Consider the following 23,640-nt stretch of genomic DNA (forward strand, 5'->3'; position numbering starts at 1 on the left):
TAATGGACCCTATTTTATGGAGTTTAGATACCTCGTCCTTAATGAAAACATGTTTGACCTCGGACTGAGGCCTCATCTTTTGCTTGACCGGATTGATTTTTCGGTTCAGGCTTAGCGTGTGAGTAGTTATCTCTGGTGGGATCCCTGTCATATCAAGATGGGACCAAGCGAAACAATCCATGCTAGCTATGAGAAATTGAAATAAGTTTTTTCCTAAGATCGGGAGTTAACCCCGTGCCCAGGTATACCTTCCAATCGGGTAGATGTTCGATCAATATAACCTGTCCTAGCTCTTCGACAGTCGATTTGGTTGCGTCGGAGTCGTCGGGGATAATAAAAGATCGGGGAACCCCGTAATCATCATCTTCATAAGTCCTTTACTTATCCGGTTGGGTCGTGGCCGGTATCGGTGAGTGCTATTTGCCCTCTTGGTTTGCGCCTGAATTCAGTTCCTTCGATGTTGCGAGCATTGATATTGGAATCACTTCTTCGACTGCAAATATCTCTTTTGCGGTCAGTTTTACCCTGTAGATTGTCTTAATCCCCCCTCCTCCCGGAGTTGGAAATTTTAATACTTGGTGAAGAGTTGAGGGTACTGTCCTCATGTTGTGGATCCATGGCCTCCCGAGAAGGGCTTTGTACCTCATGTCTCCTTCGATCACATAAAACTTGGCCTCTTATATGGTTCCGGTGGTATTTACCGGTAACATTATCTTCCCCTTGGTGGTTTCATATACCATGTTGAACCAGTTTAGAACTCGGATTATAGGCAAGATTTTGTCTTACAGACCGAGCTGCTCCACGACCCTCGACCAAATAATGTTGGCCGAGCTACCTGGATCAATCAACACACGTTTAATTTGAGTTTTATTTATGAGTACTGATATTATCAGTGCATCATTGTAAGGCTGTACGATCCCTTCCACATCCTCGTCGCTGAAAGATAAAATTCCTTCCGGTATGTAGTTTCGAGTTTGTTTCTCCCTAGTGATGGATACTTTGGTGTGTTTCAACATCGGCCCATGTGGGATATCGACTCCACCGATGATCATATTAATGACGTGTTGAGGTTCGATATCTTCTTGTTCTGTCTGTTTGTTAGAATCACTGTTCCTGAAATGATTCTTGGCTCGGTCGCTTAAGAATTCTCGAAGGTGCCCATTGTTGAATAGTCGGGCTATTTCTTCTCTCAGTTATCGACAATCCTCCGTTCTATGACCGTGAGTCCCATGATATTTGCACATCTGATTAGGATCCCTTTGAGCTGCATCAGATTATAGAGGGCGAGGCTATTTGGTATACTTGATGCGCCCGATAGCTGATACGATGGTGGCAACATCAACATTATAGTTGTATTCCGATAGCCTCGGCGGTTCTTTAGTCCTGATGGACCTGTCGAAGCTGTTTTTGGCCATGAGCCCCCGATTACTTCGACCTTGGTCATTTCTCCTTTCGTTTGTTATGGGGTTCTGCTCGGACCCACTGCTCCTCCGTTATCCATTATATGGCAGATATCGATCCCTGTTTGATCTTGGTTCACAATAGATGTCTCTCTTGACTCTGTCGAGGGTTCTGACGGGATAAACAGACTCCAAAGGGCCCCCGAGTTGGTCATCTTTGACTCTGATTTTTGATTGATACCGATTATGTACATTGGCCCAGGTAACGGTATGGTATTCTATCAAATTCTGCTTTAGTTGCTGTGAATCCACCGAGCTTCGAATATTGAGTCCCAGGGTGAAAGCTTGAATAGCCCAATCATCAGCGACTGGCGGCAGATCCATTTGTTCCATTTGAAAATGGGACACGAATTCCTTGAGCATCTCGTTATCCTTCTGTTTGACTTTGAAAAGGTCCGATTTCCTGGTTTCGACCTTGATGGTACCAGCATGTGCTTTTACAAAAGAGTCTGCAAGCATAGCAAATGAGTCAATAGAATTAGGAGGTAAGTTATGATACCATATCATAGCTCCCTTTGACAGGGTTTCCCCAAATATTTTCAGTAGAACAGACTCGATCTCGTCGTCTTCCAAGTCGTTCCCTTTGATGGCACATGTGTAAGAGGTTACATGCTCGTTTCGATTGGTCATTCCGTTATACTTAGGTATTTTGGGCATACGAAATTTCTTGGGGATCGGCTTCGGAGCAGCGCTCGGAGGAAAAGGTTTTTGCACGAACTTCCTGAAATCCAGTCCTTTCAGTATCGGAGGTGCTCCTGGGATTTGATCTACCTTGGAATTGTAGGTTTTTACCTTTTTGTTGTTTGCTTCGATTTTATTTTTCCCTGATTCTATCCGCTTTATCAGCTTCTCGAGCATCTTTATAATCTCGGGGTTAGTATCCGAGTCTTGTTCATTTGACCTTACTACGACCGGTTCATTTCTACGGGTGACTTCACGGGGCAGATCGGGTCCAACCCTGCTTGGCGTCTAGCTTTGGCTCTACCACTGAGCTATCGCCACTTGTTGAGCTTGCAACATTTCGAAGATCATCTGTAGGCTGATCCCGTCTTCTTCATTATTTTGTGTGTTTCGAGCTGCCGATCGGGCCCCACCACGGATGTTATTTTCGGGGTCGGTAGGCAAGTTTGTGTCGATATCCAGATGTAAATTAACATCAATCAGTTCTGCAAGCGTAATTCCAACAGGATCAGCGGGTGGCCCTACATTACCGGGCGCCATGTTGTTATTCTCACCCTGATGACCGGACTCGTTGTCGATATATAGGGGCATTGATTGAGAGTTTGGCATTTTTAGCCTAAAATCAAAGATACTTTAAAGAGCAAGTGTAAAGTAGTGTGTGTTATGGAGATTTGTATCAAATAACCACTATTATCCTCCCCACGGTGGGCACCAAACTGTTTACCCTCAAAATCAGATAATAATTGAATTTGTTAGGGGTTTAAAGGATATGCGGATTAACTTGATACAAAGCGATAAATTAAATTACAATTAAAATAAATAGCGACACATTTAACTGCAAACCACACAAATTGGATGATTTCAGCTTAGGAAAGCAAGCTACCCTTGAGTTGAATGCACTTTTATTGATACAAAGATATCAAAGAGTAAGAACTTAGAGAATATATTGCTTATCAGTATATGTTATAATGTGTCCCATGAATTATTAAGTCCCCTTTATATATTAGGAAAAACCTACCTTTTAAGATATTTTCTTATTGTTCTATAAAAGGCAAAAGTCCATGATTTGCTGACCGTTGGTCCCTTTTTGACTCGTTCCGTGATTTCTGTCATAATAATTGGTTAATGGAGAGAAGTACGGGCCCCTAACGGATGAGTTAGCAAAACTTTCTTCAAGACCGTTAGAAACATGACCGGTTACGCATTCGGTAAACTCGAGGAAAAATCTGATGGTTTCGATGGCTAACTTTGACAATGCTTTGGGTTCGATCATAATCATCATGTGCCGATCTTGGCTGATGGTGTTAGACGTCAGATCGATCTTCGAGCTCGACTTTACCCGATCACAGATATTTCGACTCTGGCCTAATCAGGGAGTTCGGAAGCTCGATCAAATATCGAGCTCGGTTTTACCCGTATACAAAGTCCTTTGTATTCTTTTAACTCTTTTATTAGAGTTTTCCTATTTTAGTAGTTCTCATAAGTCAAAATAAAAGTGTAAACATTTAAATTTTCAATTAATTAAAAGATTTAATGTTGATTCCTTTATATAGAAAGTACGTTATATTTGTGCTATTCTTATATAAAATTATCCTTTTTAGTAAAAGCATAAAATTAATGCTGAACAAGAAATACAAACTTAACAAAAGTCGTTGCATAGTGTAACAGTTAGTAATATTTTATTGTAACATTTAGTAATGTCTTATTTAATTTGTAAAAATTTACAAGTTGAGATTTTAATTTAATTGAATGTTAAATATGCCAAATAAGAAATACATAAAAATTTATCAAAAGGACTAAAAAATAAAAAATTTCCCCTATTAATAGAGGGAGCCCAACCGTATTTGGCGTGAATAACGACGGAGTCGTTAAAGACGACCCAAGTAGGAAAGGAAAGACTAATAAATTCAACGCTCTCCTAGTAAGTCTTGTGAAGTCGTCTCTCTTTTTTTCTACCGCTAATCGCTTTGGCTCCTTTTCTTTCGTAATTTGTTAAATCCAAAATTGGCCATTGCTCTTTCTCTGCTACTCCTGTTATTCCCAATGCCAGAATAATTCTGCTGGAATTATCAGGTTCACTTTCTTTCTTTAGTAGAGATAGCTTTTGTATACTTGGTTTTACGTTTCTTTGAGTTTGCTTGCGATTGAATTTTAGTAACCCTTGTTTTACAAGTGAAGTTGAACTGTCGGATTTCTGATATTTTTCAATCTCTTTTCTTTCGAAGTATTACATATAAGTTGGTGATCGTTTTCGTTTTCGATGATCACAAGAACTTTGCCGTCTGTTAGTCAGAGTAGTGTGTGTACTCTGTTGTTCATATGCACCCATAATTCTATGTTTATCCCAATTATTTCATGGCAAAAGCAAAATTTAAGTTATTTCCTGGTTTATTTTATAATCATCAAAGAGCTTTTTTTGTTGAAAGACTCGCATTATTCGCATACAATGCCTATCAAGTATTGCTTCTGTTGTTGCACAAAATTTTGGCATGCATGTCCAGACAAGTAAAATTAGCCTCGGTGAAGCATGTTATTGATCATGAAATTTTTGAGGTATCAGACTATCAGTTGTATAGGAAAACCATTCTTCTTTCCTTAAAATTTCTGTGAGAGCAAAACAGACTTGACATATCTATGTTACAACAACAACAACAACAACAACAACAACAACGACAACAACGACTCAGTCCCAAACAAGTTGGGTATCTATCTTACTTATTGAAAAACATTTGACATGAAGATATGATTGGAAGATAATGAGTTTGACAAAATAATTAATTATATCTCTTAATTTAAAAAAAAAACCCTGAAATTCAATGCTCTAGTACCTAGCTATGTGAATATAACATCTACTTCAAGGGGAGTTTATGTTACTTAGCTACTAGACATTCATTTTTTTTGTATTGGAAGGGAAAGCGAACTTAGAGTGGAAGTTCTAAGAAGAGCAGTAACCTATTCCATAATGAGTCTAATTTTATGGTAAAAAAGTTAACTTATGGCAAGTCTTACCTTATCAAAAAAAAAGTCAACTTATGGTTTTCTCTTGGTACACGTTTTTCTTTCCTAAAGAAAATTATAATTTCAATGCATTGTTATAGATTCCCAGCAGTGTGGAAGTATTTGAGCAAAAGTATACAGATCTATCTGTCTCAGGAGATGAATGCATGCTCACTTAATCATCTCTGTTACTTATGCAGTTGTCTCAGTATGCTTTTGTCTGAAAACCTTTGTTCACTGTGGATGTTAGTTTTCCAGTTTCCTCCTGCAGTCTTGGAAATCTGCTATTTGCTTTACTAAGTTGCATTAAGTAATCCAGCTTAGTTTAGAATTTTGTTTCGGTACTCGTCAAACTTTTATTTCTTTGTTAGATTTTGTAGTTTCTGTTGACAAAGAGTTGTGAAGTCATTTTGCACCTTTTTTTCTTTAAGCTGTCAAGCTTCGTGACAAAAGAAATTTCATTAAAATGCTGTTGATTTCCTCTTGCAGGTTGAGTATCTGAGGGATGGGGACTTTTGAAAAAGATGAGATGCCGATGTTATCACCATCATTTCCGCAGTCTGATGAAAATGATGGCTTTCAAAATCGACGTTTTACGTACAGGACAAGGAGTGCATCTCTATCAATGCCAACGAGCTCTATGGATTCCTTTGAAAATGATAGTAGTTTTGTAGGCTATACTGGTCCTTTGAGAAGTGAGAGGCGAACGTCATTGGTTCATATGAGCGGGCCATTATATATTAGTCGCAAGCCTGAGAATAGCTTTTGGCCCACTCCCGCTGCAGTAGTGCACAAACCAACTCTGCCTACAACAGAAAAATATCCTTCAATTGGCAGTGCGGAACGAAATGGTTGGCCTAATAATGACTACACTGGAAAAAATGAACATCTATTGAAGTCTGGACAACTGGGTATGTGCAGTGATCCTTACTGCACAACATGCCCAACCTATTACCATTTGAAACCACGGCAAAAATATTCAAAGTCTTCAGATATAATAGATCACAGGGTATTGCACTTTGCTCAAGTTAAATGTATGTCTTCCTAGCTATGTGCTATTATGTGATTTTTTTCAGTGTCTGGATTCTAGCTTTATCTACCATGCACACTATTTTCAAAATGTGCGTTTTGTTTTTCATCTCACATAGTCAGAATTTCAGCTTTGATCACGTACAGAATTGCTTTTTTTTTTTTATGGGCTTTCATTTTTTGGTAAACTACTTTGCATGGCCAATCAAGTTTCCCTATTTATGCATTCAAGTTAATAATGGTGAATCCATAATGCTCAAACTTTGATGTTATCCTCGGTTATGGTTTTTGCAATTACAAGAGCTTTGTGGTTTCCAGTTCCAATATCAGTGACCTTATCAATGTCTCAAATAAGATTTTTTTTATCTGTATTCAGTGTAAACCATTTGTAAGTTCAATTGTAAGTATCTTTGACCCTTTGTTCACCTATTATCCTTGTGCCTGAATATTTACAGAATTTATTCCCTACGAGTACACGGTGCCTCTTATGTCAATGATAGATAATTATATGTCTGTGATTATTAAAAGATGACAATGATGATTATATCATATGGTTGACTAGCAGTTCCAATACTAAAATACTTTACCCTTCCTCCCATTCTGTCTTTGCTTGTGCTGATTATAGTTCTTTCTGTGCTTAGTGCGAATGTTGAAACATTGAAGATGTTCTAGTACATTTCCCGCAATGGTTCTCAAGGTGTTATAAGAATAACAAGGGATTGTGAAGTCCCCAGAAATAGATGAATAAAAGTATACTGAAGCATAAGATCTTTCGTCAAAAAAGTGGTCTACGCTTCTTCCAATTACGTTTCTATTGTTATGATGAGTCTTGGGTAATAATGGTTGCCTCCTCAAAGTTAGTTGAGGCTCTGAGCAGATGGTGTTCCATGTCATTTCCTGAGAAGGAAATAAAAGAGAGGAATAGAGTAGTTATGTCCTTTCTTCTTCTTCTTCTCTCTTTTTTTTTTTGCTTTTTCTGGATTTGCTTTGTTAGAGGTACTTCAGATGTTGCTCTTAGATACTTTTATCTCATTTCCTATGAATTCCAAAGGATGCACCGGATTTTGAGCTGTCTAACTTCTCTCATTTTTTTGCTCTTATTGTGCTCTACAGTTCCATAATATGCTGTATGGAGATGCAAAAGGATGGGCAAAGAGAACTTGTTCTTTCTTGCATCCATATATTCCTGGTGTCATGAATCCTCATGCGAAGATTGTCCAGAAGTGGAACAAATTTTTTGTCATCTCATGCCTATTTGCAGTATTTATAGATCCCATGTTCTTCTTTTTGCTTTATGTCCAACAGGTATTCTTTTGTAGTTCTATGAAAGTGAAATCACTTTCCCTTCTATTATTTGGTTATATAGGATAAATCATACATAATTTTGTGTAAAATCTGTCACTTACCTTGTGCTACTTAGACGTGGGTACACGCAGTGTATTTCCATACTGCACCTTATTTGACATGCTTTTACCTGGATAAGAAAGAATCAAGTCATTCTGTCTCTCACCCACTAAGTTTTACTACTATCTAAGATGTGCAATTCATTTCTCTCAAAGTAGGAAGTGAATAGGTTGGTGAAGAGATGATAGCTTAATTAAGATAATGAAAGTATGTCCTTCTGAATTTTGGTGAGCATGACAGGCATACACAAATATGTAAAATGATCACTCCATCACCTTGTGCATACTGAAATTAAAGTATCCTTTCTGTATTTTTGCTTTATAGGAGCTTTCCATTCTAGAAACTGTGAAGGAACCAAAGCTCCAATAATTGCCATGCATAATAAAGAACATAACTTTCATGTAATATCAATATTCCCCCCAGGGCCCTAGGATGCAGATGACCTATCAATTATAAAGACTACAAAAGGTTTGCGCTGAAATAAATGAACAGTATTTACTAGCTATGTAAGATGGCTTTGTCGTTCCAATACTTAGACAAGATCATGCCGTGGAAAATATAATTCAGTCTAGAGTAGGCCACTCCGAGCTCAAGAACATCGAGCCGCTTTGTTATGCCTGAGATGAATGACCATTATCTCTTCAACTGAAGTTATTCTCGGAGGTTTTATGCTTTCAGGATAAGAGTTTAAACTGTTAAAGCAGGATTCATATGCTTTTGTAGGCATGTTGTGATCTTGAGACCTTCCACTCCTTTAAATTTTTGTTCATACAAGACATTCCTTTCTTTCTATGGATCTTGAATCTAAAATATTTTTTGTTATTAGGTATTTACATGGAAATTTACATTCTATCTTGCTCATTGGAATTTTTCCGTAGTGCCAGAATCTTCTATTTATGGTAAACAAGGTTTACAATTGAATAAGTTTTCTCTAAAAGATTAATTTTCTTGTTTTGTTTCTAGGGGAACAAATGTATAGTGCTAAATTGGCCCATGACAACAACTATTGTGATTTTGAGGAGCATCACTGATATCGTTTACTTAATTCACATCCTTCTTCAGGTGACAGTTCCCACTTCTCTCTGCAGAATCCTCTTTTCTTTCTGATTAGCAACAGCAATTTACCTGTGCAATATTCTTTGTGCACCATTTGAGCTGTCATCTGGTGCTTTTCTTTTCCTAGTCACCTGTCAGCATAACTGGCTTTTTGGTTATTTCTTGGTTGGTTTTATAATATATATACTGTCTCTCCAGAATGATACTTCTAGATTGACATTTTTATTCTTCTGCAGATTAAAGTTAAAACTAAAAATATTTATTGGCAACTCAACTGCATCCAGTTTAATGCTTAGTTAATTCAATGAGCCAACCAAAGAGTTAATAGATTTTCAAAAGCTGGTTGACCTTATTCTCGTACTCCCACTTTCCTGCATAGAGACAAGTGAGAGACACTTACTTTTGTTCATCTTGTCTATTATTTCAATAATGTGTGCGTACGTGATGCCAACCTTATGCAGTTCCGCTTAGCTTATGTTGCTCCTGAATCTAGGGTGGTAGGAGCAGGTGACCTGGTTGACAACCCTAAAAAGATTGCTATAAATTATCTTTCTGGATACTTTGTCCTTGACTTCTTCGTCGTACTACCACTTCCTCAGGTAAATGTGCCTTCCTTCTCTTCTGTTTCTCTAACCTACATTTCTGTGTACTCCATAATTCAGATACACTAGGACTCAATACTGATAGAATTAGCAACGGCACCCACTTTTTAACTGGCTGTAGTAGGACAACCTTATGTTGATTTTATCGTACCCAACCTGTAGGAGTTAAGTTTTTAGTAATGCTAATTCCCTTGTTGCCTTCTCTGGCACTTCTTGGTTTTGGAGGTATAATTAATATTTTTGCTATGTGCAGATCATCATATTATTGGTTTTGCCCAAGTCTATTGGATCATCTGGGGCAAATTACGCGAAGAATCTATTGAGGGCAGCTATACTACTCCAGTACATTCCTAGGTTGTACAGGTTTTTGCCTTTGCTAGCTGGCCAGTCTCCAAGTGGTTTTATATTTGAGTCGGCATGGGCAAATTTTGTTATAAATCTTCTCACTTTTGTTCTATCGAGCCATGTGGTGGGATCATGCTGGTATCTTTTTGGTTTACAGGTGAATACTTGTTCTTCACCGTGCTTAATTGTTCTGTTCCTTACTTAAATTTAATTATGTCTTTTGTTGATGAAATAGCCATTACTTTTACTTCTTAGTACACTTCTGAGGGTAGAGGGGTTTGCGGGAATGCGTGAAACAAATATGTTGAAAATTTTTAAGTGCTTTCTACCAGCTGCCTTGTCCTTGTTTCCAAGATCATACTCGGATTTAACTTTTTTCCTTCCATCTCTAGAGGGTGAATCAATGCCTTCGAGATGCTTGTCGTAGCTCAAACATAGCAAGGTGTACGGAATTCATAGACTGTGGTCATGGCACCGATTACAGAAAGTTTCGGTCGGATACAACATGGGGCCAGTGGAAGAACAATTCTGATGCAGCTGCTTGTTTTACTAATGGTGGTTTTGACTATGGAATCTATGAACAAGCTGTTAATCTAACAGCCGAAGGGAGTGTTGTCACAAGATATGTGTACTCATTGTTTTGGGGCTTCCAGGTATCTTATCCCAGCATTCATGATTGTGAGTGTACGATTTGTATTAAAAAATGAAATTTGTGTCACATGCTCTAGTGGATGTTGTTAAGTAGTTAGTCATGTATAGTGTCCCATATCGGGAAGTAGATACCTATTATTATGTAATCACCCTATATAAATAGGGCGTTGTACAACACTTTAGATAATCAATTATATTTTTTCCCGTGCTTTCTAACATGGTATCAGAGCAATTGTGAGATATTTATCGCTGTGCATAAATTCCAGCGACTCCGGGAAGGAAAAAAAACAGCCTTTTTTCTGGCAAATCAGGACCGTCCGCAGAAAAAAGTTCATATCCGTCGGTGTTGTGCAAAAACCAACACCACCACGAGGTAGATCAGCTTCCGGCGACCAACACGTAAACATTTCTCAGACAGACCTCCTCCCACGCGCCCTCACGCACCGCCGGAAGAATATTTTCCAACGAGACTCCGACTTCAGGCGCCGGCGCGTGAGGCTTCTTCCGGCCATTTTTTGGCCGAGCTTCTTCAGGACAGCCTGTTCGCACAGCAATTTCGAGTCCACCAGTACTGTTTCCGACAGATTCCGACAACTTTGAAATTTTCCGGCTAGCTACGGTGTTTTCTGGTGAACAGTAACAGTGAAACAGTGAAAGTGAATAGTAGTTTCTCTTACATTTTGGGAGTTAGCTAGGCCTCATGGAGGTTGTTAGAATTTTGGTAGTAACAAAATTGGAACCGACACTTTGAAAGGTTGGATGGTTTCTTTAGCGCATTATATTGAGTTCCTTCAGTACAAAGCATGTAAGCAGACATCTTCTGAGATAGTTTCTGTTGTTCAAACTGGTAATAGCGTGACTTGTGTCTCCCAATCTTCATCCTCCGAGTCGTGGGTCATTGATTCAGGTGCATCTGATCATATTTCTTTCTTAAACCATGGCAACTGCAATAGATCAAGCAAGTCCACTTCCTTCCTTACCTTTAGATTCAGTTCTTTATGTTCCCAGTAGTCCTTTTAATATCATAGCCGTTCGTCGCTTAGCCAAATCACTTAAATACGCTGTTTTATTTCTTGATGACCTTGTTTTTATACAGGAACACAGTACGGGGCGGATCATTGGTACTAGGCGTGAATCAAATGGACTTTATTACCTTATCCTTGCTAAATCACATGGACTCACATCTTGTCTTCCTTAAACAACTTGTCCTGTTACTGATTCACCAGATTTATTACATAAACGGTTGGGACATCCCAGTTTGTCAAAACTTCTGAAAATGGTACCTGTTTTATCTCACTTATCTACTCTAGAGTGTGAGTCATGTCAGCTCGTTAAGCATACTCGCTCCCATTTCCTTCGGCGTCTTGATAATCGAGCAGAGTCACCTATTACTTTAGTCCATTCAGACGTTTGGGTCCTAGTCGGGTCAGTTTTACCTTGGGATTCTGCTGCTTTGTCAGTTTCATTGATGATTATTCCAGGTGCACTTGGATAGTTTTGATGAAAAATCGATCTGAGTTGTTTTCTATTTTCCAGACCTTCCACACTGAAATTCAAAATGAATTTGGGGTTTCTATCCGCACATTTCGTAGTGATAATTCCCTAGAGTATTTGTCTTCCCCATTTCAGCAGTTTATGAACTCTCGTGAGATTATTCATCAAACATCTTATCCCTACACATCTCAACAAAATGGGGTAGCTGAAAGAAAGAATAGACATCTTATTGAAACTGCTCGTACCCTACTCATGCAATCTCATATTTCGTTGCGTTTTTGGGGGATGCAGTTCTTACATCTTGCTATCTTATTAATCGTATGCCATCTTCAGCTATCTAGAATCAAGTTTCATTCTCTGTCCTGTTTCCTACTTACCTTTGTTCTCTCTTCCACCCCGTGTCTTTGGAAGCACGTGTTTTGTTCATAACCTTACTCCAGGAAAAGATAAGTTAGCCCCTCGTGCTCTTAAGTGCGTATTTCTGAGTTACTCGAGAATGCAAAAGGGGTATCGATGCTATTCTCCTGACCTCCAACGGTACCTTATGTTCGCTGATGTTACATTCTTTGAAACCCAATCATACTTCACAGGTCCAGGCAATCACTTAGATATTTCTGAGGTGCTACCAGTTTCATCTTTTGGAGATTCAGTCGCTATCTCCCATTCATCTTCCACTACAACTCCAGCTCCACCATCTACAGCTCCAGTTGCAGCTCCGCCACCTATAGCTCCAGTTCCACCACCTAGTCCAGTTCAACCTTCTGCAGCTCCACCACTCTTGACTTATCATCGCCGTCCACGACCAGCATCAGGCCCAGGTGATTCACGTCCTGCATCAAATTCTGCACCTACTGCGGACTTGTCTCCTGTTAGTCAACTAATTGCACTCCGCAAAGGTGTACGATGCACACTTAATACTAATCCTCATTATGTCGGTTTAAGTTATCATCGTCTATCATCACCTCATTATGTTTTTATATCATCTTTGTCCATTATTTCTATCCCTAAGTCTACATGTGAGGCACTATCTCATTCAGGATGGCGACATGCTATGATTGACGAGATGTCTGCTTTACATGCGAGTGACACTTGGGAGCTTGTTCCTCTTCCTTCAGGTAAGTCTATTGTTGGTTGTCGTTGGGTTTATGCAGTCAAAGTCGGCCCGGATGGCCAGGTTGATCGGCTTAAGGCTCGTCTTGTTGCAAAAAGATACACTAAGTTTTTTGGGCTTGATTATAGTGACACTTTCTCTCACGTGGCTAAAGTAGCATCTGTTCGTCTTTTTTTGTCCATGGCTGTCATACGTAATTGGCCTCTTTATCAGTTAGACATTAAGAATGCTTTTCTCCACGGTGATCTTGAGGAAGAAGTTTATATGGAGCAACCACCTGGTTTTGTTGCTCAGGGGGAGTCTAGTGGTCTTGTATGCCGATTGCGCAGGTCACTATATGGTTTGAAACAGTCCTCTCGAGCTTGATTTGGTAAGTTCAGCACAACTATTCAGGAGTTCAGCATGACTCATAATGAAGCTGATCACTCTTTGTTTTATCGGCATTTTGCTCCTAATCTGTGTATTTATCTGGTGGTTTATGTTGATGATATTGTTATTACTGGCAATGATCAATATGGTATTACTAATCTGAAACATCATCTTTTTCAGCACTTCCAGACTAAGGATCTGGGTGATTGAAGCATTTTCTAGGTATTGAGGTCGCTCAGTCTAGCTCAGGTATTGTTATTTCACAGCAGAAGTATGACTTATACATTCTTTAGGAGACTAGAATGATGGGCTGCAGACCTGTTGACACTCTTATGGATCCGAATGCTAAGCAATTGACATTTATTTTCCGGTGAGTGTTGTAAGTCAGTTTATGGATTCTCCCTGTGATAATCACTAGGATGCAGTTGTACGCATTTTTCGGTATATAAAGTCAGCTCCAGACAAAGGATTACTATTCGAGAATCGAGGTCACGAGCAGATTGTTGGGTACACAGATGCTGATTGGGCATGATCACCTTCTGATAGACGTTATACGACTGAATATTGTGTTCTAGTAGGAGGTAATTTGGTCTCTTGGAAGAGCAAGAAACAGAATGTAGTTGCTCGATCTAGCGCCGAAACCGAATATCGGGCCATGGCTATGGCAACGTGTGAGCTAGCTTAGGTCAAGCAGTTGCTCAAGGAGTTGAAGTTCGGAGAAATCAACAAGATGGAACTGGTGTGTGATAATCAAGCTGCTTTTCATATTGCGTCAAATTCGGTATTTCATGAGAGGACTAAACACATTGAAATCGACTGTCACTTTGTCAAAGTAAAGATACTCTCTAGGAGATATTGTTACAAAACTTGTGAAGTCGAATGATCAGCTAGCTGATATTTTCACTAAGTCTCTTACTGGTTCTCGTATTGGTTACATCTATAACAAGCTCGGTACAAATGATTTATATGCACTGGCTTGAGGGGGAGTGTTAAGTAGTTAGTCATTTATCGTGTCCCACATCGGGAAGTAGATACCTATTATTGTGTAATCGCTGTATATAAATAAGGCGTTGTGCAACACTTTAGATAATCAATAATATTTTCTCCCGTGTGAGAAACACAGATGTGATAGGTGCAGAGCTCTTGATATTTTTGTATAACTTCAAATTTATGTAAGAGTACTTCTTTATAAAGAATTATTAACTTTTTTCTGGAGTGCTTTCAATTGACTTTTGTGTTCCCAAACATTTTGGTCGAGTACTATGGCAGGCAAAAGCTTTATTGTTTTGTAGGAAATTCCCAATTTTAGATCCACATTGCGTGATAAGTTGTTCAGATATTGTCATACCTTTTCCCTATGTTTAGAAACTAGGGCGAGGGAGGCAGAGAACAGAAATTACAAGTAGGAAAAGTAGCACGGTCTTCCTCTGCTGGGATGTACAATTAAACTTAAATTGGGGTTATCTGCCAAAAACTACGTTAGATCTGTTTTTGAATGTCTTCAAGATGGACTTAATTTTACCAAAGATGATGAGAACGTGAACTCACAACCATTTACGTAGTGGAGAGATCATTTCTTATTTTGTGCAAGAGAAACCACAGAAATTATTAGACCCCAAAAAGAAGTTATAGCTCTCTTTCCACTTTGCTTCCTCAAACCAAACAAGGGATCGAAAATTACCTTCCTTTTTTTATCATTCCCTAGCTTCCAGACGTAGGACTAGGAGTCGAACTAATATGATTAGTATTCGGAATTCTATTTCATACGTGGTTTTGGTTTCATTATGCTAGTTTTTTTTTTTTTTTTTACATCTTTTGTAAACTTTTTGTCTTTGAGGAGCTGGATATCTTAATTTTACTTCTTGACTTTGAAACTGATGTGCGTAATATTGAACCATTATACTTTTATCTCATATGCAACCTAGGTTCTCTAGTTTCTTCTTCGTGTCTGTAGAAGGAATCCTAGTTTCATCATGCATTTTGGATATACTTTTGGTCGCTTTTTTGTTGGATGTAAGAAAAGTTCACCAAAGGGAATCTGATACCCAGGCTGAAGAACAATTTGATGAAGTGAAATTCTGTAGCTCCAAGTCGTGCAAGTTTTGATAAAGTTTTCTCTCAAGCCAAAAGACAACTAGCTCTTCTTTTTCTGTGTTTCTCATGCCCAAAAAAACGCCCTGATGGTTTGATGTGATCTGAGCACTTTAGCAGCTCACAGAATCCCACGAGAATTAGGTTATATATGCTATCAAAGCAATCTTGTAATATGCGTTATTTGAGAGATCGATTTGGTTGTGAATAGGTGGATCTACAACAAGTCAAATAATTTTCTCACACTTGAGGTGGAAATGAGTCAGGGTTAAGAAGTTTATCAATGAGAAATGATGTTATGAAATTTATTTGACCTAATGCTCAAATCTTAGGTTAACAAGCATAAACTGCACATATTTATTTCTCTAAAGTAAGATTGTTATTTTTAGATACAATTGGCAACTATGAATTTTCTAAGCATATAAGTTCTCCTTAGGTCAATATATATCCTTAGATTCTTCACTATGCAAGTACCATGGCACTAGCTTTCATAAAGTGGTACCCTTCCTAAATATGCGATGTCTGTCTTCATTGAATTGCATATTCTAGGTAATCTTGGTTCAAAGACACCCTTTCGGTTTAGATCTTAAAACAAAATTCAGCTAAAATGTCAATGGAATCATTAAGAGATTGAATCCTTCTTTTGATTGAGAACAAACTCGCAAGCCGGTGAAGATCTGGCTTCAACAGGACTACATCAAATATGGTTTAGGCCCTCACCACTAAATGGAGAAGCTAGAATAGGAAGCTTGGTTCTCGGATGTTCCTCCATATTCTTCTCTTTTCTCCCTTGAATCCTCTAAAAACTGGTGTTCTCTTTTCCATTTCCATGTTCCTCAAGGGGGCCGAAAGTTCCCGAGAAATCTGAGGATCTTATATCATTGAAGTTGACAAAGTTGGTGCAAGTTGCAGAACTGCCTGGTGACTTTATTCTGCTTTGGCGCTGATACAGGGTCATTGAAGTGCTGCGATAATTCTCAGTTCTGTAGTGCTGAAGATAATACTTGTTTCTTGCTAGTTTCTTCCAACGCCACAGCAGCTAATCTTGTAGCTCCACGGCAGTGTGCTCTTCTGCTTCTACTCTTCTTTTTCACTCAATCTTGCTACCTTTCTTCTTTCCTCCATAATTAATATTATTGAGTAATGATTATCACAAACATTAGAAACCTAACTTTGATTGAGCATATCTTGGCACAATAATATCAATACGATTTCATCCTATCCTGACACAAACCAGGAGTTTTAGACATTGCATTCATGAAGTTACTTGTGTCATTTAATGTGGAAATTGTACTTCTGACCCATGTTTTTTAAATGGTGTATTTGCAAAGCAAATTAGTACACTAGCTGGCAATCAAATCCCGAGTTATTTTGTGTGGGAAGTTATTTTCACAATGGCTATCATCGGAATGGGACTCCTACTTTTTGCCCTCCTGATTGGAAATATGCAAAACTTTTTGCAGTCTCTAGATCGCAGGTAATTTTTTATTTTTACTATGCTAACTGAACTAGTTCAGTATTTGTGTATGCCAAGGAGGCCTATTTTTAAAGTAACATACTTGATGCTTGTGGATAATCATGATTGTTATGCTATTTTTAGTCTATTCAGGGACCGCTAACAGTTAACTGAAGAGATTTATTGTGTGGGAGAGTTACTATAATATTCTGCAAACAAGAGTTATACATAAGTATCTTGTAACTATTTCTCTCAACTGAACATGAAGCCATTGCCTCTTCTCAAGAAAAAGATTAGTTATGTGTAGGAAATTTGAAAAGTGAAATACCACCTGGAGGAATATTTTTGTATGACAAAACTATTTGGTCGAGTAGAAATTTTGGGACATTGTTAACCAGTCTTATTGTATAACATGATAAATGTTCTCTTACTTGGATGTAATTGTTCGATTCTTATTATCTCTTTGCGTTGATTGCGCACCACCTTTTGTGCAACTGTCGATGAGTATTATGTTTTCTCTGCAGGAGGTTAGAAATGTCTCTGAGACGTCGTGACGTTGAACAATGGATGAGCCATAGGCGCTTGCCAGAAGAACTGAGAAGGTAGCCTTTAATGCTCTTTTTCCTTGACATCTAACTCTAGACTCTGCAGTTTTTCTTCTCCTTAATATACTGGTATAGAGTGAGGGTATCCCTGGATTGAGTGCACACCTGATCTGCTATTCATCATCATATCTCGCATGTAACTCTGGACCCCAGTTGAAGCTTGAAATTTTTGCTAGATGGAACTGTGTTTCTCGACTTTGCATTCCACAGACTAGGATATCACAGTTTAGGAATTATTAAGATTCTATTTATATTTAGCTCAATGTGGCCTTAAGTCCTGTATGTTTAGTTATGTGGGATGCAAGTACAGAGGAAGCTCAAATTAAGTATATTTCTGATTGATTGTTTGGATGCAAATTTTAGTTTTATGAGATGTTACCTGGTTATTAGTTGTCTATATTTAACCAAGTTTATAGTCCTGAATAGTCCTGACTAATTTTTAGTTGTATCCTTTGGCAGTCACTCTTGCAAGTGGGTACCTAAATATTCTCTATTATTTGTTTAATTTAATTAGAGTGATTTGAGAGTTGACATTTAAAGATCTTGATATCCTTGTGAGGGTTAAGGACTTAAAAATTCCTTCCCCAGTTTATTTTGAATTGCCCTTGCACACTTGTCTTGTTTTCCTTCGATTGTCCCGCATCATAAGTGTTACACACCCATTGGAGTTCTCTATAATGTTATGTAACTCCAACTGTAATGCTAGGGCGATATCCTAAATGGACCACAGTGAAACTTCCTTTATATTGTTCTAGAAATATGGACGAGTCTGTCATGGTATTTCTTTTATTCAGGCAAATTAAAGCACCAGTAGTTTGATCAATATTAATCCAAAATGATAAACTACCATGTGTCTTAGAAATGAGCTTTTAGTGAATCCATTCCCATTACTTGCTACAAGAAAACCTAAAAGCATGATCGTCTCCCCTGTAGGAGAGTTCGGGAGGCAGAGAGATATAATTGGGCAGCTACCAGAGGGGTCAATGAAGAAATGCTACTAGAGAATCTTCCTGAAGACCTTCTAAGAGATATACGGAGACATCTTTTTAACTTCATCAAAAAGGTGAATTCCAGCTGCATTATCATTTGGATCATTCATCTTCTCTTTATTCTGTTATTCGTCATGCTTTTCATAGACAAGCTCACTTGCAGTACATATATTGTGATTGGAACCATTGAGTTTAGCCAATCAAGGTCTGGATTCTGAAACATGTCATTTTTGTGTGAATTTTAGTTTAACCAGATTAATAGGAAAAAGGGGGCTTTCCTGGTTTGGGTTAGATTTAAGCTGTTTGCTTTTCTCAATGGCTCTTTATATTGAATGTATAATTTTTCATCATGACATCATATTATGTTATTGATTTTCAGGTTCGGATATTTGCACTTCTAGATGAACCCATCATAGATGCCATCTGTGAGAGGTTAAGACAGAAAACATACATAGCAGGAAGCAAAGTTTTATACCGTGGTGGTCTGGTTGACAAAATGGTTTTCATAATCCGGGGTAAGATGGAAAGTATTGGAGAAGATGGAAATGTGGCCTCCTTGTCTGAAGGGGATGCCTGCGGGGAAGAACTCCTCACATGGTGCCTTGAGCACTCTTCGATAAACAGAGGTGATTATAGATCTCTTGAAGATTGTCTTGTGAGTGCACCGTTGGCATATATGCATGATATAATGTTAGCTCTTTTTGTTTTTTGGTTATAAAATCGATTCATCAGCTTCGCTTGAACTCCACCATTTCTTGTTATCCAAATAGGTACTCTCCATATTATTCAAATTATCACTGTACGCTCCTTTGACTCAGCTACCTTTTCTCCTCTTGAGGCTCAGCTACCCCTTTTTCCCCCTCAAGGCGAATAAGGCGCAAAATTTGAAAAAGAAATATAAAAGATATGCTTGTCTATGCATGGATGAGTTAAACATGAAATAACCCCTACAAAGAGATGATGAATGGGGGAAAAGTGAAATGTACAAAAGGATGAAGGTATTATGTCAGGTAAATGCAGGCTAGACCTATGGAACAGGTCTGGAAGCTGTGATGAGTGAACTTAGTATCAAGGAAGTATTGACAGAATTCTTATCTATTGACAATTATGGCTGAAATATTGCATCTTTTTCCCAGTAGAAGATTAACCTCTCAAGGTATGAATGGAAGTGTGGATCTACTTTAAGTTCTAGCATCCAAATTACCATTTAGCTGCAGTCCTACTCAAATGTTAGATTGTAGTATGGGTGACCAAGCAAGAGGTTTTTCATTGATTCAAAGCTGGTAATTATCAAGACTGAAAAATATCCAGCTCTAATGTGTGCAAATTCAAAATCTAGAGCACCCTATTGGCCAACTGAATGCAGATTTTAGTGCCAAATTCAACATTTTTTCTGTGCTGAGTCAACCAACATTCTTAGCACAAGTGTTCATCTGTGAGTATTCTAGATCCATATGAAGCACTAAGTTAAACCAGTAACCGGGCTCTTTACCAGGAATTTGGAGTGATGATTGCACTAGAAACTTGTCATATTAAGTATTAGTTATGTGTAGTCCCACATTGGAATGGGAGTAATATGTACTTTGTAGACTATAGCTATAAACAGGACCTCTTGTATTATATTGAGTATCTAATATCTATAATATATTTTCTCCCCTGCTTTCTCACATTAAGTTTGCTGTTGCATGCAACAAGCCCTTATGAGAAGCTTGTTCTGTGCCCCAAGTCTTTAGTTCCATTTCTCTGTGCATGTGATAATCAATTACAGTCAAAATTTGGCTGCTGAAGAACTTGTGTCGTGCAGAACTTCTGCATATTTTCCTTCCTTGGTGAACAGTTCTTATTTTGATCTTATACTAGGACAAATGTGTAGAAAATTAAGGACAAATGTGTAGAAAATTCAAGTCTACAGCACACTAGGTATAATGCAAACTTCCCTGGATTAGTGTCTCTCTTGTCTTGTTCTTGATATGAAGCCGATATACAAACTAGAAAATCAAGTGGTTCCCCCCTTCTTTTCCATTTATCATTTGGTAGTGTAAAATCATAAATGGTTCACCAAGGCTAGCCCTCTTACAATATAGACTAAATAAACTGGGAATGTCAAAAGCTGGATTGTATTGAAAACTTTGGTGTTGAGAGATGGCCATTCAGTGATCATAAGGATGTCAGGGCCAATTAGAAGTTGGATTTGAATCTACATTTTGATGGTTTTCAGATAAATATTTGCTTTGAACTTTCAATCAGTCTAATCACAGAGGTGACTTCCCCGTTTAATGAAGTGTACACAACTTAGTGAAGATAATTGAAAACCATATGATTGGCAGTTAAAACTTTGGCTGCCTTTAGTCTTCCTGGTTATCAGATGGCTTATCTAAAACTTCGATAAGCTCTGAATGATTTTCCGATTTAGGAAGAGATGAAGTTCTGAGTGTGAAATACATATTGTGATGAATATTTCCTAACATCGCTTTTCCTTTTGTTCTTTCAGATGGGAAAAAGATCAGAATTCCAGGACATAGATTACTGAGCAATAGACTTGTTAGGTGCCTAACAAATGTTGAAGCATTTATATTGCGAGCTGCAGATCTTGAAGAAGTCACTAATCTTTTCGCAAGATTCTTGAGGAGTCCACGTGTTCAAGGTGCCATAAGGTAATTTAATTTTATAGCTACTGAATCTCCAATGGATTTTTTTTAAGACTTGAAGCATGATGATAAACAAAATAACGTGGCATTGATTTTCATGACTCTTACTTGTAATGTCAGATCTGTAGAGTAGCCATACAGAATATGAGAAGTTCAACTAGAAGGGCCTCTCTGGACATGATGACAGATTTACATGTTTATTATTTTAGAGTTGGGTGGTAACGGTGGCGGAACTAGGTAGTGTCAAGGGGGTTCCCTTCATCGGAAATTACACTGTGCGAATAGAGTAAAAATTATCTTTTTTTTGTTATTTGTGAGCTGTTGAATCCCCTTGACAAAAAAGAAAAGTTCAAATATAGTAGTACAGGGGGTTCAAAATTGCTTTAGGTCATAGGCTCAAGTTCCAATTGTGACATCCTAGAATTTATTTGAATCCCATTGTATAAATTTCTGGTTCCGCCACTAGGTGGTAGCTCCAAATCATTGGGCCTTTACTCAAGTAATATCACTAAGTAAAACCCATTCAGGTTTCTTTCTATACTTTCATTCCTAACCACCAGCAAAACTATAATCTATATCATTCTGCAGAATTAGAGAAAAACAATAGTTTAGCATATATACTTGTAGTGCACTCTTCAACTCGAGGAAGTTTATCATCTTATTTGTTCAAAAAAAAATTGTGGAATGTTATGTTGTCTTTAAACTATCTCTTTGGGCAATCCAGAATGTTATGCTTCTGCGCCTCTTCTTCCTCACAGCCGAATGCCCCTTTTCCCTCATTCCTTGTCTCTTTGTTTTTGCTCCCCATTTCCCTTTTTTTGACATATCATTGGCTTGAAGCTGTTATCTTCATGGACTTTAGTACTTCTTTTTCGCTCTCTTATCTTCTCATCTTTTACTTCGACGGATGTTTTATGCAACCGGGGGATGTGTGTGTATGTGTGTGTGTGGGGGGGATTGGGTAGTACAATGAACTTTTCTGGTATCATAGCTGAATAGGATGGAACCTTATGTGCTAATTAAAAAAAGGAAAAATACTTATGATATCTAGAGGTTTGCTTTCTTCTTGTTTCAATCTCTATTTTGTCACCATGGGAACTATTTAATAGCTGATAATCTTTAAGGTATGAATCGCCATATTGGCGAGGGCTAGCAGCAAGGCGGATACAAGTTGCCTGGAGATACAGGAAGAAACGACAAAGCAGATCGGACTCTTCCAGCCCCCAACACTAGTATCATTCTTACACTGTACTATTTCACAGTAATTCATTAGTTCTTCTGAAATACATTTAAATATTTATTTTAGTCTGTGTATCTATTTCTATTTTTTGTATATAGTACAGAATATAGTAGTGGTTGTCAATCAGAACTCTGACTGAAATTTTGTATTGAAATAATCCATAGATTAACCCCAGATGATCAGTTGATAATATTTAAAGATGATCTTGATGAAAAAAAATATTATTAACCTATTTTCGTTAATGGCTAATATATATGTGTCAAGATGGATAATATGATGTAATGATGTATGAAAAAATTAAATTGACCAACAGAAATGCATAACTTTCTTCTATGTTTTCTGGACCTAATTTTAGGAAATGGTTCAAGTAGACAAGTTTCAGCTGTTTGGTCATCAATTCAGTGCAGTTGGCTATAATACACTTCCCTTTTTTGGCACGACAGCTCAACTGTAGACCAATAAAGGTAATGCACGAGTAGTTAATTTCTGAACAAAGTACTACATAGACAAGTTTTATCTCTATTATTGTTTTAGTCTAAGTAGTTGACAATAAAAATGGTAATTAAAAGACAGGTGAGAACGTCCCCATATTTATGGACTGGTGGCGCTGAACTATCGGTACAAAGTTATTTTCGGCAGAATATATGGTGTAGGAGAGAGTTTTTCAGACTTAAAACATTAAACCATTTCATTTTAAGCAATTTGATGTACCACTGGTTTTCTTCATTTAATTTCTGACGTTTTCTTCTATCTATCCAAGCGTTTGTGATACGATGGTAAAAGCATGAGATATATACTTGTAGAAAATGAGGGTAATTAAAGGCAAAAAAGTAATTACCCGTAAACATAACATGTTTTATCTTAATTCCTCTATCCTATATTGCTACGGAGTATTTAGAATTGTAGAATTAAATCTCATGCATGCCTTGTGCTATCTTTTTCCATCCTTTTGATTTTTATGCTCCTTATGTACTGAATATCCCAACAATTATATACCTGATAATTCGATCAATTTCATTTTCTTGAGATTTTAGAATTGTTTAATTTACTGAAAAAAAATGTCAATATTAAAGTAGAGAATGAAGTATGGTTAAAAATATGTCAAATAAAATAGTATTATCCTATCGCATAACCTTAACCAGTGGCGGATATAAGATTTTCACCAAGATGATTAAAAAAAAAGGTATACACATGTAAAGAAGCCAATATGATTCATCACCTAATATATATAAATATATATACATAAAAATAAAATTTAACTTTATATATACAATGTAATTTTCCGGCTACCTGACTCCTAGACCTATTCTCCCCCCGCCAACCCACCTCCCCCACCCCAAAAAAAAAAAAAAAAAACTAGAAGAGCTGGTTGGTATTTAATTAAAGCATAGTCTATTCACTATTGGCAACTG

The 23,640-nt window shown here is 37.7% G+C and overlaps 1 protein-coding gene across 4 annotated transcripts; it reads left to right on the plus strand.

Moving 5' to 3' along the window:
- Window positions 1-4,048: 4,048 nt before the first annotated feature.
- LOC104085046 (probable cyclic nucleotide-gated ion channel 20, chloroplastic) lies at window positions 4,049-22,464 on the plus strand. 4 transcript variants are annotated; one of them, XM_009589001.4, is made up of 13 exons: window positions 4,056-4,214; window positions 5,628-6,147; window positions 7,281-7,472; window positions 8,535-8,633; window positions 9,089-9,226; window positions 9,483-9,731; window positions 9,967-10,227; window positions 16,622-16,767; window positions 17,271-17,348; window positions 18,285-18,414; window positions 18,720-18,966; window positions 20,832-20,994; window positions 22,113-22,464. In XM_009589001.4, exons 2-13 carry the CDS (start codon window positions 5,644-5,646, stop codon window positions 22,219-22,221), a joined length of 2,316 nt encoding a protein of 771 aa, XP_009587296.1. In that variant the 5' UTR covers window positions 4,056-4,214; window positions 5,628-5,643; the 3' UTR covers window positions 22,222-22,464. The 4 variants fall into 4 exon arrangements, with proteins under 4 accessions (XP_018622488.1, XP_009587296.1, XP_033509009.1 ...); XM_033653118.2 differs by lacking the exon at window positions 9,089-9,226; XM_070197355.1 differs by lacking the exon at window positions 4,056-4,214 and having other exon boundaries at window positions 6,038-6,172.
- Window positions 22,465-23,640: the final 1,176 nt, after the last annotated feature.

Source organism: Nicotiana tomentosiformis, chromosome 3, assembly GCF_000390325.3.
Source record: "Nicotiana tomentosiformis chromosome 3, ASM39032v3, whole genome shotgun sequence".
NCBI classification, from domain to species: Eukaryota; Viridiplantae; Streptophyta; class Magnoliopsida; order Solanales; family Solanaceae; genus Nicotiana; species Nicotiana tomentosiformis.

Bases quoted from the DNA above. Each gene is read 5' to 3' on its own strand.
- LOC104085046 (XM_009589001.4), top strand. From the start codon at position 5,644: ATGGGGACTTTTGAAAAAGATGAGATGCCGATGTTATCACCATCATTT. The intron at 8,634-9,088 runs GTGACAGTTCCC...AACCTTATGCAG, and splicing joins TAATTCACATCCTTCTTCAG to TTCCGCTTAGCTTATGTTGC. The intron at 10,228-16,621 runs GTATCTTATCCC...GTATTTGCAAAG, and splicing joins CATTGTTTTGGGGCTTCCAG to CAAATTAGTACACTAGCTGG.